The sequence below is a fragment of the Cupressus sempervirens genome, chromosome 10 (assembly GCF_028749045.1).
Source record: "Cupressus sempervirens isolate cs-2001-9-10 chromosome 10, ASM2874904v1, whole genome shotgun sequence".
Lineage (NCBI taxonomy): Eukaryota > Viridiplantae > Streptophyta > Pinopsida > Cupressales > Cupressaceae > Cupressus > Cupressus sempervirens.
Genome location: NC_143127.1, coordinates 390,583,659 through 390,600,798, shown reverse-complemented (window position 1 = coordinate 390,600,798; position 17,140 = coordinate 390,583,659). Strand labels below are relative to the sequence as shown.

Here is a 17,140-nt window from a genome sequence, read left to right as displayed (position 1 = left end):
TCTTTGATGAAGGCAGTATTTTACTCATGCATTTCTTTAATCCTAAGGCTCAGGTTAGCTGGTTTCTTATGAACATCTATGCCCCTAATACTAAGAATATCAGAAGAATTTTTTGGAAAAAAAATTATGATTTGGTGGCCCAAATGGGTGAACCAAAGGGCATTGTTATGGGGAATTTCAATACCCCTCTCTTGGCCTCGAAGAAGTTAGGTGGGTTCCTACCTGATGCGGATAGTAGGAAATATTTGACTAACATGATAAGGGACCTGGCCCTTCTAGATGTTGATCTGGGGGGAAGAAATTTTAATTTCTCCAACAGGAGAATTGGCGCGGATTACATCCAAGTGAGATTGGATAGGGCCCTCATAACTTTGGAATGGATACAACAACTTCAATGCAAGCTCTCATCTATGGTGCATCTTGGATTGGATCATTCCCCAATCTCTCTTACCCTAGATAATGTTAACAGAAAAAAGGTTTTCCCATTTAGATTTGAGAAGATGTGGTCTGCACACCCTGGCCTATTTAACAAAATTTAGGAGTGATGGGGTATAGAGTTGAAGGTACTGCCATGTACAAGGTAGCCAAGAAACTTAGATTCATTAAGTTAAAGATTAAAAAATGAAACAAAATGGACATTGGCAATATTTTTCAAGCTAAAGACCAAATTTTAGAGGATCTTATTAAGGTGCAGGAAGAGATTTAGACTTGGGGTTATAATGATATTAAGATGAATTATGAGAAAGGATATCCTAGCTAAGCTTCACAACATTGTGGGGAAAGAGGAAATGTCTTGGAGGCAGAGGTTTAGGTCAGTCTAGTTTAGGGAAGGGGACAAACTCAAGATTCTTCCACTTCTCCACTATGAAACACAGGGTTGGAAATAGAATTTGTGAGATCAAAAAGGGGAATGACACTATTAGGGAAGATAATGAGATAGCAGAGGAAGCTATCAGGTACTTTTCTTCCATCCTTACTAAAGACCTTAACTTGGAAGAAGAGGACCATAATGTTATTCTTAACTCCATTCCTAGTGTAATCAGTGATGCTCAAAATTGGGCCTTAGTGGCCATCCCAAAGTTAGAAGAAATTAAGGAGGCAATTTTTGCTCTACCTACTAAGAAGGCCCTTGGCCCTGATGGTTTCGCCACTTTTTTTTTCCAGACGTATTGGGAAATTATTCAATATGATCTTGTCAAAGTTGTTCAGGAAGTTTTCAGTGCTAGGAACCTACTTAAAGAAATCAATGCTACTTTTTTGATATTGATCCCTAAAGTCACTAGTGCAGATTCTTTTAAAACTTTCAGACCGATTAGCCTCTACAACTCCCTTTACAAGATTTTTGCGAAGGTCTTAACTAACAGAGTTATCAAATTACTTTTGGAGATTATTGTGCCTCAACAATTGGGCTTTGTCCCTGGCAGACAAATCTTGGACTCCATCATTGAGGTTCATGAAGTGATTCATTCCCTTGAAGTTAGCAAAGAGGAGGGTTTTCTTCTCAAACTTGATCTTTCTAAGGCCTATTTCAAGGTGGACTAGGGGTTCTTGGACATAATTCTTGAAGCTTTTGGCTTCAATGCTAGAGTGAGAAAGATTATCTCTCAATTGGTTTCTACCCTTTCCTTTGCGGTCATGGTTAATAGGACCCCCTCTAACTTCTTCAAATCCTCAAGGGGACTTCAACAAGGAGACCCTCTCTCTCCTATCCTTTTCATCATCCTAGCTAAAGGCTTGGGCAAGCTCATTCATTACAAAAGGAGAAGTAGGGACTTAGTGAGCCTGAAACATTCCTCTGGTCCCTTGGTCTTCACTTGCCAACAATTCATGGATGACACCATCTTGGGGGGTGAGGCCTTAGTGAGAGAAGCTAAGATTGTGAAAAGAATCCTCAATACTTATTCCAAGGCTTTTGGGCAATTCATCAACTAGGACAAGAGTACAGTGTTCTTTTCTAACACCCCACTAAACAAACAAAGGAAAATTATTGGCAGTCTGGGTCGCAATATTTTTGATTAAGGTAAAAGTAGGTTTTGAAGGGGCCCCGAAACCCTTTACACTATAAAGAAAGATTTACCATGAAGCTCTACCAGGTTTTAAACAGACCTAAAACCAACAATACAAGAGAACCAGGTAAAGGACCTGAAATGATCAGACCCAAGTTAGGGACCTGGAAAGACAGACTGGATAAACCAAAGAAACCTCCCAAACTAGAAAAGCAAGGACTAAGATTTTGATTTCACTCCCTTTTTATGAGAACGCAAAATCATATCAAATTGAGGGTGAGACTTTTTAGATCTTTTTGTTTTTATAGGTATCCATCCCTCCTTAATCAACGCAGCCTTTGACTGCCACTTTTGAGCATCCAAAAAAGTTGGAAAATCATCAAAACTATGGCTAGGACTAGCCATCACAACATCCAGCGATTTGGAGCAGCAACCACTGGATTGAATACCAGTTCCAATAATAGCATCAAAAGGACATACATCCTTTTGGCCAGGGAAATCCACCAATATGGGACCAGTATTCAGAGAACCAACATTAACACAAAGATTAGATACTTTCACTTTATTTCTAGAGTCAATATTCACATTATCTCGACCAAATTCAGAAACAGGGGTACCAGAAATAGCACCATTATCAGAGATAATAGAAACAGAGTGTACCAAGCCCATAGCAACCTTAGAACTAGAGTCTTGACCTAGTTCTACTCTAGGATCCACAACACTATTAACAAGACCAGAATCTGCACCAAGAGGACTAGAACAACCATCTTGGGCATCCACCTTGGAAGCAAAAGCATTCACCAACACAGAACCAAAATCCCCATCTGCTGTAGAGGATTTGTAAACTGTATAATGTTGTTCTAGAAAACCCTTCCACCAGGAGGAGGGCCATTTGTTAGAAGAGTTTCTATACTCACACTTAGCAGCCAAATGACCTATACTGAAACAATTTTTACACCTAAAAGGGAGGCCCTCATAATCAATCGACTGAGTCCAAGATTCCTTTGAATGATGTAAAAGAAGCTCAGCTGGGAGACCCTTAGAGACATCAATATCAACTAGAATCCTTGCATAAGTAGAATGGAAATGCTCAAAGGATTGGGGATCAACCATACGAAAATCCCCTAAAGCCTCACCAACTTCCTTAAAAACAAAGTTCACCCAAAAATGAAGAGGAAGATTAGGTAACCTTACCCAAGTGGGGATTTTGAAAGTCTCTATTTGAGGGTTGAAATATGGATGCCATGGTTTAACCATTAAAGGATAGCGGTGCTCCCAAAAAAAGACCCTATCACACATAATAGCATTCCTGTCCTCTGGATTAATAAAGGTAGCAATGAAAAAATGTTTAACCAAAGGGTAAATCTCAATAGTATTAGTAACATATGGATCCCAATTCTTAGAAATCCAAGCATGGAGCTCCAATAGAGAGGGCCAATAACCTTTAAAATGACATATAATAGAATCCTTGGAAAGATCCCTCGAACGTTCTTCAATTTCTAAAAGAGACTTTTCCCCTAGAGTAAGAGAAATAGGCTTACAAGGGATCAAAAGGGATACCGCAGATCTGCTTCCAAAGCCAGCGACATTGCCAAAATTGGAAGCCAACACTTCTCTGTTTCCAGAATTCCCAGCGGCCTTGCCAGGTTCGAAAGCCACATAGATCCTAGCACCCAAAAACCCACATTAGTTTCTAGCGACCTTTGCAAATGTAGAAGCTGCCAAACCACCATTTCTAGAAACCCTAGCAACGTCCTTATTGTTACCACAACCAACTTCCTTTCTAAAAATGACACCTCCACCCAAGCAACCAGAAGAAGGGACACCATGGACAAAAGAACCAAGATTTCGAGTAGGACCAAGAGTAGATGATCAAGGAACAGGACCATAAGCAGAAGATCCAGGAGCTTGAACCGGTCCAGAAATGGGAGATCTAAGAAAATGAACATGACCAGATGCAGGAGGTCCAGGATTTTGAACAGGACCCAGAAACCCACATTCATTTCCAGCGACCGTTGCAGATGCAGAAGCCACCACACCACCATTTCCAGAAACCCTAGCAACGTCCTTGTTGTTACCATAGCCAACTTCCTTTCCAGAAATGACACCTCCACCTAAGCAACCAAAAGAAGGGACGCCATGGATGGAAGATCCAAGATTTTGAGTAGGACCAAGAGCAGATGATTTAGGAACAGGACCATGAGCAGAAGATCCAGGAGCTCCAATCGGTCCAGAAACAGGAGATCCAGGAAAACGAACATGACCAGATGCAGGAGGTCCAGGATTTCGAATAGGACTAGGAGCGAGAGAACCAAAATTTTGAACGGGAGCGACATCCATTCAAATGACTATTTTTCCTTTCTGGGTTGCAATGTTGGTGTCCTCCCTTCCATTTATTTAGGCCTCCCCTTGGGAACCAAACCTCCTCCTGACAACTTTTGGAACAATCTCATTGACAGATTCAATAGGAAGCTGGCAGGATGGAAAGGCATCACTCTGAGTCAGGCTAGCAAAGCGATGCTAATTAAATCCACCTTACAAAATTTACCCATTTATGCTCTTAGCCTCTTCTCTATCCCTTCTAAGGTGGTTGATCATATGGAATCAATTTAGAGGAATTTCATGTGGTATGGCACAGATGACAACAAGAAATACCCTTTCGTGGCTTGGGAGAACATCTACAAATCAAAGAAGCAAGGCAGATTGGGGAGTAGAAAGTTGAAACAATTCAACCGTGCCCTTCAAGTGAAACAAATTTGGAGGCTTTTCAAAACCAATGGGGAATGGAGAGATATTTTGAAGCTTAAATATGCTACTAATCTCAATTTCAGATAGTTTATCAGTAGGGATCTAGACCTAAGGGGCTCTAACATCTGGAATGGCTTTTTGAGAATGAAGAGCTTAGCTTTTGAGAGAGCAAAATGGAAAGTAGGCAATGGTGAAGATATCAATTTATGGAATGACAGATGGCTTAGATCTGGGCCTCTATGGGACATAGAACCTTTTAACAAATGGGATAATGTTTGTATGGAAAGATATAGGAGCAAGGTGAGTGACTACAGGATCCATAATGAGTGGATTGATTTGGCTGAGATGTCCCCAGAGCTCAAGCCATTGATGTACATGGTCAAGCATATTCCCATGTCCCATGACAAAGACTCCATAATTTGGGGGGAGACTGTGAATGGTATTTACATAGTGGCCTCCGGCTATGAGACTTTGCAAAACATTAGCCCTACCCTAGTTTGGGCCAAAGCCTAGTATCTGGGGCTCATCCCAAAAATTAACATTTTTTTTGGATTATGCTCCAAAAATGTATTCTTACGATGGACAAGCTCACCAAGAGCAGGAATATGATGCCCAACAGATGCATTCTATGCAAAAATCATTGTGAGAGTGTTGATCATATTTTTATCTATTGTCATTTCATCATAAGTATTTGCTCCCTTTTCCTATCTTTTTTCAACACAGCCTAGTGCTTTCCTTCCAACATTTTGGGGCTCTTTGAACAATAGAACCATGGGTTGTTAGGGAGTGATACCATGGTTATGTGGAATTGGACCTTACCTCATGTATGTTGGGGGATTTGGAAAGAGCAAAACAACAAAATTTTTAGGGAGAAGGAAAGAAAGGCAGACATTGTCTTCAACAAATGCCTTAATGCTTTGATTGAAAACTATACCAAAATCAAAGGTCTCGTCCCCTCTCTTTGCACAAAGGGCAAGGACAAAAATAAGAGGGAAGGTTGCAAATGGACTCTTCCACCTAAGGGATAACATAAAGCTAATTTTGATGGGGTGGCCAAAGGCAACCTGAGAAAGGTTGGGGTAGGAGGCATCATCATAAATGCTTTTGGCAAAGGGATTGTTGCGGTTTCTACCCCCCTTGGAATACAAACTAATCATTAAGCGGAGGCAATTTTGGCTCACCAAACTGGCTAGAGAAATAGGAGTTAAATATCTCTGACTGGAAGGAGATTCAAAAAATATTATAGATTTCCTTAATGAGAAGAACAAGCCAACATGGACGACTACGAATATCATAGAAGAATACATTCAACATATCAAGACCCTTGAAAAACCCTATGTGACTCATGAGTATCGGGAAGCCAATCAAGTGGCGAACAGATTGGCTAATTGGGTAGTCAAGTACAATGAAGTGGCTAAGTGGATGGATGGGTATGATTTCCCATTAGATATTAATGAGTTGATTGAAACGGAAAGGATCTCGGGTAGATTGAGAATCATAAAAAGTCAATTATGATTGTTTATGAGTTACAGGGAATGGCCATAAATATGATGTGTAGATTTATTGTGATTGTTAATGAGTTATGGGGAATGTGCAGAAATGTGGTGTGTAAGTATGATAACACTTGTACTTCTTACATCAACAATATCCATCAAATTACTTCAAGGATTGATTTTGGGCAGAAAGTTCACAAGATGAAAGGAAGTTCCAAGAAAACGAGGAGTGCCAGAGATATTCCAACTTCGAAGGGCATCTATACCTAGAATAGAGCTTACATAGAGGAAGACATCATGGTGGAGGAAAGACATAGGAGGGAACCAGAGAACAAAGCTTAGAAGTGGCACAAACGCTCTAAGGTGTGGAGCATTTTGAGAAAAGGGGAAATCACGAATTTAATAAAATGACTCCATGGTTGGAAACCCTCTGTTACTAGGAGTATGGTAAGGAGTTGGAATGAGGGAATTGTTAAAATTGATGGGGTGGATTTCATAGTGATGAAGGATGTTATTTCTACTGTGACCGACATTCCCATTATGGGGAAGAAATTCTATAGAGACTGAAAGATTTCAGGGTAGGCGGTGGTTGAATTCACCAAAGATTTAGAAGAAAAGAAGGCATTGGTGAAGAAAGGAACTTACTATCTACCTAGCTCCATTAAGCCACTATGGAGGTTTGTGCTGTGGGTTATTATCAAGTACATTTCTCTTGACACCAGATTCGACCGCCTTTGCACCCACCATTTCGTGCTTCTCAACCATTTCAGGTATGGGGCGAAGATATCTATTCCCTTCTACCTCTACTCTTCTATGAATGAGAATATCAATTATTATAAGGAGAAGCATTCTAGCTACTCGACACTCCATGATGGGCTTTTGTTGTTAATCTACAATTTTTTTAAGGCTAGGTCTACGGGGAAGCAAATTAAGAATAGGAAGGAGGGCAAGAAGGGCAAAGGGGACTCCAAAGAGTCAGAAGAGGACTATATGCCTTCTAATACTGAGGATAGCGTTGAGATGCATGCAGGCTTAGAGAAGGATGAATCCCCACAACATGACTCTAGTAAAAGAATCATTAAAATGGAAAGGAAGGGGGGAAAATAATTATTGAACCTAAACAGGGCTTTCACACTTCTTCAGATAGGGACTATAATCAAAGGACTGAAGGCATGGATATGAGGGAAGATAATATTGAAGGTGAGGAGGATCTTAGAGAAGGGGAGGGCATAGACAAGAAGAGGGGCAAGAGAAACATCATCATCAAAATGCCAACAAACAAAGAGGACGATGTCATGACCTCCAGGGGCCGAAAAAGAGGGAAAGTCTCTGATTCCAAGGGGGAAAAACAGGGGATGGGGAGGGAGGAGGTAGAAGGGGACATTAATCAAAGTGAAAGGGAGGAGCAGGAGTAGGGCTATGAGGAATTTAGAACTAGCAAATACAAATGCTCGATTACAGGCAAGGATAGGAATGTGGTGTGGAGAAATTTTGAGATTATTTTGCTAAAATGGGTATCAATAGAGAATTGATTAAAACTTTGGTCAAAGAGAATGAAGAGGGAAAAATTCAAATGGAAGAGCTGATTGATCCGACCTTTGTGATTTTTAACAACACTACTAAGGAAAATCCTCAAATGGATGTCCTCAACAATGCCAAAAATAGTGAGGTGGACAACTTCCGCACCACCAAATGGATTTTTCATGAAATCCAAGAGCTCAAATATAGAGTGAGCAACTTGGAGAGGGAGAACTACAGCTTGAAGAATATGATAATAAAGGAAGAAAAGAGCATGGACAACATAGTGGAAGATGGGAACAACAGGGTCCAAACAATGGAGAGCTCAATGCATATTATAATGGAACAAAGCTATAATAATCTCAAAGAGGCTAATGAGAATATTAAGTTGCTCATTAATAAAGCAGAGGAGCATAGAATCAGCAAGGAGGAGGACCTTGCTCCCCATAGTGCCAAGGATAGGACACCTGATGATAGCTCGAGGAAGCATACTAGATCCAACATGAAGAAGAACGACATGCTGGAACTTGACCAAGATCTCTCAAACTTGAAGGAGGCGGCTGGTAGATTGTCGGAGTTGGAAATCACTGTAACAGAAATTCAGGGAGAAATCACCTGAGCGTCTTGGCTTTTTTGCCAGCCTTGATTTTTTGTCATGTCCCTCCTAATTTTTATAGGTTTCTTTCTTTTATTTGTGGGGTTCTATTTCAGTTGGTTGCTTTTAGTTAATATTGTTACTCTAAGCGTTCCTTTTTTGTCAGTTCTTTGTTATGTAAGGGTTTCAGGGCCTCGTTAAAACCTGTTTTCCTTAATAAAAAATATAGAAATCATATCAATTTCCTCGAGGGAAAAGTACTCTATCTATCTTCATAATCTATTTTTAACTCCATGATGTCTTGAATGCTTATTTCAAATTATTTGAATGGTTCGTTAAAGATGTTGAACTCCTCTTTTTCTTTAATTGAAGAATCACAAAGCCTTTGGTCTTTACCTCACAATTTCTCTTATGTTAACTTGAGATGTCCATGAAAGTGTTATTTAGCCCATGTGTGATTTCTTCATACTTATATTTCCAAATGAAGCCAAAGAGAGCGATTTATAGTGATTTAGAGATGAAACCCTGTGAGAGTGGGCAAAACTAAGCGGGAACAACCTCAAATTTGAAATAGGCCTGTGGGGAGCAATTTTAGGGCCCAAGGTAAGGAATGACCTTGTCCTTAACCCCAGGAAAGGGATGAGGTCATCTACCACTCTAGGTGATTTTCTAGGATGTGGGCCCCTTGGGATCTCAATTATACAATTTTTATTGAGTTTTATTAGGCAAGAAAGTTAGAAACAACGATTTAAGTTTGAAAATAAGGTTAAAATGAGAGATGAGAGGAAAACCAATAGAGATTAGGTCCTACCTTGATTTTTGCACAAGAAAGAAAGAAAAATTGAGGAGGATGTGTTAGATTCTACCCCAAATTCACCTAGAAAATTGAGACAAGTGTGTACATAATACAAGTGTACAATGCAAAACACTAAAGAGGAGCTAAACAATCAATAAATTGAAGTGCTTTTAACTTAGGATGGTACATCCACATGTCAACATGTATTGTATATTATGATTATATTATGGATTAAGGGTTTTAGATTGATGGTCTTAAAAGAAACAAGGTTTGTAAATCTAGAATATTTCTTTAGATAATCGTATTGACAAGTTGGTTCTCATCAGTATTTCATACAAAGCTTTTCTCATCTAGAAGTAAGAAGACAAGATTATGACTGCAAAGTGCAATGTAATTTGTGATACACGCTTGACTAAGTGTATTTTTGATGGTCAAATGAAAAAATTATGGGAACACAGACTAGATCAAATATATTGTTTAATTCCAGAGAGCATTGCTTGTATATAATGTAATTGGTGTCTCTATGATCATCATGCCACACTCTACTTAGACATGGATATTGACAATGCACACAATTCCTTTGTTGAGGTCAAAATGACTAAGAAAATTGTGGAGCATGGACAAAGGATACAAAAAAGTTTTCAGACAATAGAGAGACACAATGTGGAAATAAAGAAGGATGCATGGATTTCATTAAGCCTCGTTAAATTAGTTTGAAACTTTTAAGTCTTTGTTGCCCTTCTCTCTAGTATTATAAACTCTTTTGATAAGACAATTTCATCACATTTATGATCAAATTTTTCCTTAGAGGTTCAAGAAGATCATTTTATTATTCTTGATTCACTGATTTTTTTTTGAGAGCTAACCCTATCTCACCAACTTCCTTTGCACATGCATATTCTATATTTGATGATTTGTGTAGTGGTGCAAAGGGGTTTTAAGTACTTTGCTAATAATTAATGACCCAAGTAGATTGCACACCTCACTAGGAACCTTCCAAACAAGATCCCTACAACTAAGATATCCCACATTGGTTCACAAGTGGATTTTTTTTCTCATCCACACAATCCTTCCACAATCTATGGTCACCAAGCACTCTACCCTATCCCTTTCCAACCAGAATCTACCCATGACTTCCACTCCAAGACTTGTAGGCACTTTCCTTGGTTTTCTCACAACTTAATCTGATAAACTTGTTCACTTGGTTTCAATGTAAACATTCCAAGCCTTCCTTTTTGCAGTTTCAACTAGTTTTAGGCCTTATAGGAATTAGGCCTCATACTCAAGTAATTTAGATTTCTATCCAATTCTACTTACAACTAATGAATGCTGTCACTTGGGTTCATAAAACTAGAAGTTATAGCCAAACATGTTTGTAGGTATGCGACAACATAACAATTCTCGACAACATAGACATAGACAACACAAACACACCCAACTGTCAAAGCATCGTCCAAACATTGTGGAGCGTTTGAGAATATTTTCCCTAATATTTGGATGGAAAAAAAATAGATTATTAGAAAAAATACCAGTAATAAATCAGAAAAAAAGAATATAAAATTTTGACATCCACTTCTTAAAAGACTATGAATTTTTACATTTAGAAAATAAAAAATAATTGTAAACAAAACTATGGAAAACTATAATTTCCTACCTTGACAACATTAACTAATAAACACTATTTTCGAAACCCCCTCATCCCCTTGCATGGGCCGAAAGGGTTGGAGTAAGTGGATTGGCCGCCCCTCACATGAACTCGCTTACGTTTTAAATTTGAAAAATACGAATACCCATATTTTTTTGGCGCCCCGCCCGTCCCTAATCCGAAATGTGAAAATCCTCCAATTCGATTGGCCCTTGAAGTCGTTTCGCGTCTTCGAAATTTAAAAGGTTTAAATTTGATTCTCACAAGGACCCGCGGGTTTTTATAAATTTCCTGATATAAACCCTAAAGATAGATGAGAATGTCCCAAATTTCCCTCCAAAACCTGTGCCTCTGAAGCTCCGTCTCCATTTCGGTATCTCACTGTGTAGGTAGTGTTGTTTTGTTTTCCAGTTCTGAGCGGCAATGGAGGCGATTCAAAGGGTAACTCGGCGAATGGCTCACAAGCTGCTCAGTGAAAAATCGCTGCCAAATCGATTGCAGAGGTTTGCAAATGGTGGCTTCAAAAGGAAGGCCGATTTTTTTACCCTCTCCAAAAACAAACGAAGGAAGCTAGCCAAGCTCGCTTCCCAGTCAACTGATACTAAATCCATGGAGGAGGCAGCTCGGCTGAAAAAGGGTAAGATCGGTTTATCAGAATATTCTGTTGGTAATGAAGAGGTTCAGATTTTCGTCGAACTGCCTGCGGATATAGCTTTTTCGTTTAATACGCTGAAAATGAATGCAGAGGACATGGAATTTGGAAGCCACACACGGCTGGCAGATGACAGAAGTGGCTGTAACTTAATGGATGCACCTTGTTCGGGGACGGTAAGTGAAATGGATGGCGATTTGGACTGTGGGGTAAGTGGGATGGATGGATTTGAATCGTCTAAAAATGTACCTTATGTTTTCAGTCTGGTGTTTGATACGGATTCAGAAGATCAAAGTATATTAGATCTGGGTGAAAATTTGGCAAAAGGGGATGAGCAAATGCAAAAGGATGATGCAACTTCAAAACCCATAAAGATTCTCGAGGAGATAGATTCGCCAGAGAGTGATGTTGTGCAAGTAGAAATCCTTGAGAGAGAAATTGAAGCTGCTCAAGTGCTGGACGATATGGATCCGAGGGAAATAGAGGATGTTCAAGTGCTGGATAAAATGAATCAAGGGGAAGTAGCTAATTCTAGGTTGATCAATGAAATGCCTGAAAGCGAAATAACCGATGCCCGGGCCTGCAATGGTAGCGATTCTTTATTGGAGCATGTTAAAGAAGAGTTTCAGACTGAGGGAAATTGCGTTGGCCTTAATGAAACGCCTGAAAGGGGATTGACCGATGCTGAGGCTTGCAATGGCAGCGATTCGTTATTGGGGCATGTTAAAGAAGAGCCTGTGGCCGAGGGAGACTGCCTTCGTCTTAATGAACACAAGGGTTCTTTGGACGGAGAGCGGACTTGCAAGTTGGAAAAGCCGAAGGGGATTCGCAGATCGGGTCCAGGTTCGAAATGGATGTATTCTGGAAGTAGATTTGCAGCATTCTTGCGATCGGCTGTTGGAGTGATTGACCTCGATGCCGATGATCAATCGTTGCAAAATCATGTGAAAGCTGCTGCCAAACAGAAGTTCGGAGCAGCTGACGGCAGATGCTTTGCAGCTTCTTCGCCCCCAAAACGACAGTCGGCCAGATTTCCAGGCAAAAGAAAAGTTGTAAGTTGAATTTTCAATACCTTTCCCTTGCTATCCTTTATTTGGAAAGAATTGATGCATTCGTTTACGAATCTACAGGATACAATCCCTGTTAAGTGCATGCCTCATGTAAGTACTTCATTAGCGGTATATATTCCTCCAACGTTCTCTTTGTGGTCGTGTTTAAGTAACAGGGAAGCTTGCAATTAACAAAGCTGGGATCGAGGCCAACCAGGGCTTATATGAACCTTTATTAATATTTCCATCTCTTGATTTCCACCATTTTTGAAAGTCAAGCAAAATAGAGTGCACATTGCACGTAGTTAACTTGTAGGTTTTATACATTAATTCGTTGTTCTTCGACTTATTATGCTTCATCAATCTTCCCCAGTTTCTGGTTAATCTTTGAGGGAGTATATCTACTCCTCTATGACACGTTAAACATACGGAGCATTCACCCAGGAAGGTTTTAGTGCTACTTAACATCACGAAATTCCTCCACCTTACCATTACACCATAACCCGTTGGCGCTTTTTTAAGTTAGTCATTTGTTTTGCTCCCAGCTTTGCAACATTTTCTTTAGTCAATACATTAGATTACATGATGCCAATAAAGAATGCCATGTTCTTTCATGGTTTTCCTTTGAACAAAATTGTCTTCTGCATTAGGGTATATGTTATTTGATTGTTGTTTGGGTTTTGATGTTGCTTGTTCTGTTGCCGCCTGTAGTCTCACAACGGAGTGATGTGGTTTGATAAAGGATAAATATTTATGGAATTTCACATCCATCGGCTGTATTCGAGCAAGCATTTTACTTGAGAGCAATTCTTCCCTTAATCTATGTTATGCGGGTTCTGATGATTTTGTATAAATGTGCAGACACTTTCTCCAAGTTCACAACTGAAACTATTGGAAGCTTCAAAAAGCAGTAGCTACAGGAGAATGCTGCCTTTTTGCGCCGAGCTGGCAAAGGACCTTGCAAGTAAGGGTTGTATTTTATTTTGTGTTTGTTTTGTTGCCTTTTGAACACTGGAAGTTAGTTGAGTATGTTGCATTCCAATATACTAAAGTAGTTTTTATGTGCTATTTCATTGGTTTCTTCAGGCCAATCTACCTTAAACGTGTCACCAAGAGCGGACTGCACAGCCCCTAGGGAATGCGATGTATATGACGACAAAGGTTTGAACGCAGAACCGTTTATACCTGAACATAACAAGATTGAAGAAAATGAGAGTGAGTTGGCATCTGCCATATGTGATAAAAAATTAAGCAGTAGCAGCATATCCAAGGCAACTGTTGAGCTTGGAGATGATAGAAGTCAAACAGTGTTGCCTACCAATAACAAAAAAATGAGCACGGATCTCCAGTGCATTGAACATGTTAAGATTGAACAAAATGAAGATCAAATGGAATTGATTCCTGGCGATGGTCAGATAAGAATTAAGTCTTCACGCATTGAACATGTTGACAAAAATGAATGCCAATTGGATTTTGCCCTTAGTGAAGAAAAAATGATAATGGGGCCTCCATGCACAGGGCAAGTTAAGCCTGAACAAAATGACATTGGGATGGAATTACCGTCCAGTGGTGAAGGTACGAGTGGAAACTCTCCCTATGCTGAACATAATGATTTCAAACAAAGTGGTTGTCAGGTAGAGTTTGTGCCGGGAAATGAGGAATTTAGCAGGGAACCTCTGGCCACCGAACCTGAATTAATTGCAGCTATAGATAATGGTCTGAGCGATACAGGATTATCGATTGGGAATGCTAATCTTGAACAAAGTGGAAACCAATTGGATTCAGTTCCCGATGACCAATTCCTTAGCAGAAAGTCACTTTTTGTTGAGAAGGTGAATCAAGGACAAAGTGGAAATCAATCGAAGTCAGCTATTGTTGATGACAGCTTGAGCAGGGGATCTTTCTATACTGGATCTGTTAAGCCCGAACAAACTGAACGCCAATCAAAGTCTGTCTCAATTCAGTTGGAGCCATCCCCTGCTTGTCATGGTCCCTGTGATGAGTTTGGAAAGTTTTTGGTCAGTCAGTCTTCCGGCGAATCCACTTTTTTTTTCAACGGGCAGTTTATTTCTCCACTTCCAACACTGGATTCAGAGAGTACAAGCCTAGTTGACCACAAAACGCCTTCTCCATCTCCGTGTGGTTCTTATGATATTACTCTGTTTCAGACTTGCAGTGAAGTTCCCTCCCCATTACACACACCTGCATCAGTGCCTTCGAAGGGGATTCTAAAATGTAGCCATCGTTCATGCAAGGGAATGTGCTTATGCTCAGATTGTGCATCATTTCGGCTTCAAGCAGAAAAAGCATTAGAATTCTCTGAAAGACAGTTAAGAGAAACAGAAACACTGGCAGTGGCGTTGATTAGTGAACTAACCAATGTAAGAAGTGTGTTGGACAAATATTTGATTGCAACGGGCAAAGGGACTCGGATTCTGTGTTCTATACCACACTCACAGGTACAATTTTCCAACGTCGCTCGAATTTATTTTTTCTGGCAATATGTCATGATACTGCTATTTTTTTTCTCTTACCAAGTTTAGTACAAGCTCTATACACAAACTGAGAACCTGTTAAAACAGCTGTATGGCAACCAATTTTGTAGCATTGCAGCAAAAAGCTTGGAACACCAAAAGACAAGGATTTTTCTCAACTTATTGCGACTAAGCTGAGAAAAAAATTCCAGTTCAAATGAGAATAATATGTTGTAATAGTCAGAACCTAACCATAGGATTTTTGGAGCAAAATTTGCATTTGAGGCACAAAAAGTATCATTGTTTTTCGGAAAAAAATGCAACTAAATTACATAACTTCAGGCACTAAATAGGTTGGCTCTTTTGGGGATAAACTTGGCTTAGGGGGTGAGAAAGGACAAATCATGATTTTTCGCGAGTATTTTAGGATTTCAGCTTCTATGCATATGGCAAAATGTTTATTCAGTAGGAATGTTATTTGAACAATCGAACATTGTTTCTTTAATCTAACTACTCAATTGCAGTTGAAAGATATTTCTAGGAGTACTCTAAGGGCAGAAGAGACTGCCAGAAATCACCTTGTTCAGATGACCCGTGATTGTCATCTTCATTGTAAAATCCTGGTAAGCAAAATGCCCTACTTAATGCTCCTTCCAATATAACTATGCCCAAGTTTTGATCGCAACTGTTTCTTTTACTGCTAAAAACATCATTATTACAGCAATATAGGATGGTTAGCGATGTAAGTTGAATGTGTTTTTGTGCTTTCTATTGCAGCGTATGCAACAGCGGAAAGTCAAGTTTGCAGATAAGGTTGAAGTGAAGACGTTCAAATCAGAATAATTTGTTTATGCATAGATCTCAAAGGAATCTGCATCGTTATGGCAGCTTCTTTACAGCCAGTGCTATCATGTTCGTTTCTTTTCAAACTAACATAACATGTAATGCTGCCTCTTAATGGGACTTTCAACAATGGCTGATTTTGCCAATTATAGGGTGATTGTCATTGCAATTTCATTAGTTGCCAAGACTCTTATTCTCTAACAATGGCGTGCGCTCTGTTAATTATGAAATTCTCAGTTATATGGAATTAATATTGCTTCCATTATTTCGAAAGTTTCATCTTAATCTATGCTCCATTTTAACTCTTTGGAGTTCTTTATATGTCAATTTTTCGTTTTTCCCACGAGCAGAGCTGAACTTATTGAGGTGGATTGTTTTGTTACCCATTCTCAGGGATTGTATTTGCTAATTTAGTATTCATTTTGATATTGAAAGGATTGTTTGTACAAAAGAAAACATTTTGTTCATCGATGGCTGGTAACTTAAAAATCATATCTTATTATATGATGTTTCAAGCTCTGTCATTTTAAAGGTAAACACACATTAGTCTGTAAAATATCTGCTAATGCAATGTTTGTCGTTTGTCTTCTGTATTGATCTAAAGCTTGCTTTTTATGAGATCTGCTTGTATGAATTTTAAAAGTAGGCTCTTTACCTAGAGCCTTGTCAGTACAGTTTCATTTAGTCTAGGTGTTTTTCTGTTAAATTTGGTCATAACTTATAAGCTGTAGAATTTGTCTGTAAGCTTTGAACATTCATGCGCAACGATTAATAAAATAACCATTCTAAAATAGGTTTAATGTGCGTGTTTGTTGACCTGAGTTTGGAAGCGTCAATGAAGTTACTACCTCTAATGTGAAAGCCGAGGGACATTTCATTGCAATTGAAAATGCTGGTGAGCTACTTTTCAACTAAAATCCCTTGATGACATTTGTAATGATCAATATTATTTTTCTTCCATCAAACTTGAATGACATTTTTGAAGATCGTGGTGCTATTATGTACAAACTATACCATGGTAACAATGCACTTTTCTTGTAACTGTTATATGATCACCATTCTTATGGTATCTTTGTTTTTCAGCTGTTTTTAATTCCGAACTGTTCTTGAGACATGAGAATTTAGGGAACTTGACTTTCAAGTGCATATTTTACAGTGTAATACTAATATTGGGGTACGTTGGGATGAGGGGATGTCTGGGAGTTTATGGGATGGGAAAATAAGCCTCATTTTCAGGATGGTCAATGGATGGCGGCAAGGAGTGGATGAGGTAAGTAGGGGTGTTGTATAGTATACATATAGAATTTGAAATGTTAGTTAT

At 39.2% G+C, this 17,140-nt stretch overlaps 1 protein-coding gene across 2 annotated transcripts; it reads left to right on the top strand.

The window, feature by feature from the left end:
• Positions 1 to 11,063: 11,063 nt before the first annotated feature.
• Positions 11,064 to 16,275, top strand: LOC149534310 (uncharacterized). 2 transcript variants are annotated; one of them, XM_089805044.1, is made up of 6 exons: positions 11,064 to 11,438; positions 11,547 to 12,505; positions 13,364 to 13,466; positions 13,589 to 14,961; positions 15,501 to 15,599; positions 15,754 to 16,275. In XM_089805044.1, exons 1-6 carry the CDS (start codon positions 11,225 to 11,227, stop codon positions 15,817 to 15,819), a joined length of 2,814 nt encoding a protein of 937 aa, XP_089661170.1. In that variant the 5' UTR covers positions 11,064 to 11,224; the 3' UTR covers positions 15,820 to 16,275. The 2 variants fall into 2 exon arrangements, with proteins under 2 accessions (XP_089661170.1, XP_089661169.1); XM_089805043.1 differs by having other exon boundaries at positions 11,084 to 12,505.
• Positions 16,276 to 17,140: the final 865 nt, after the last annotated feature.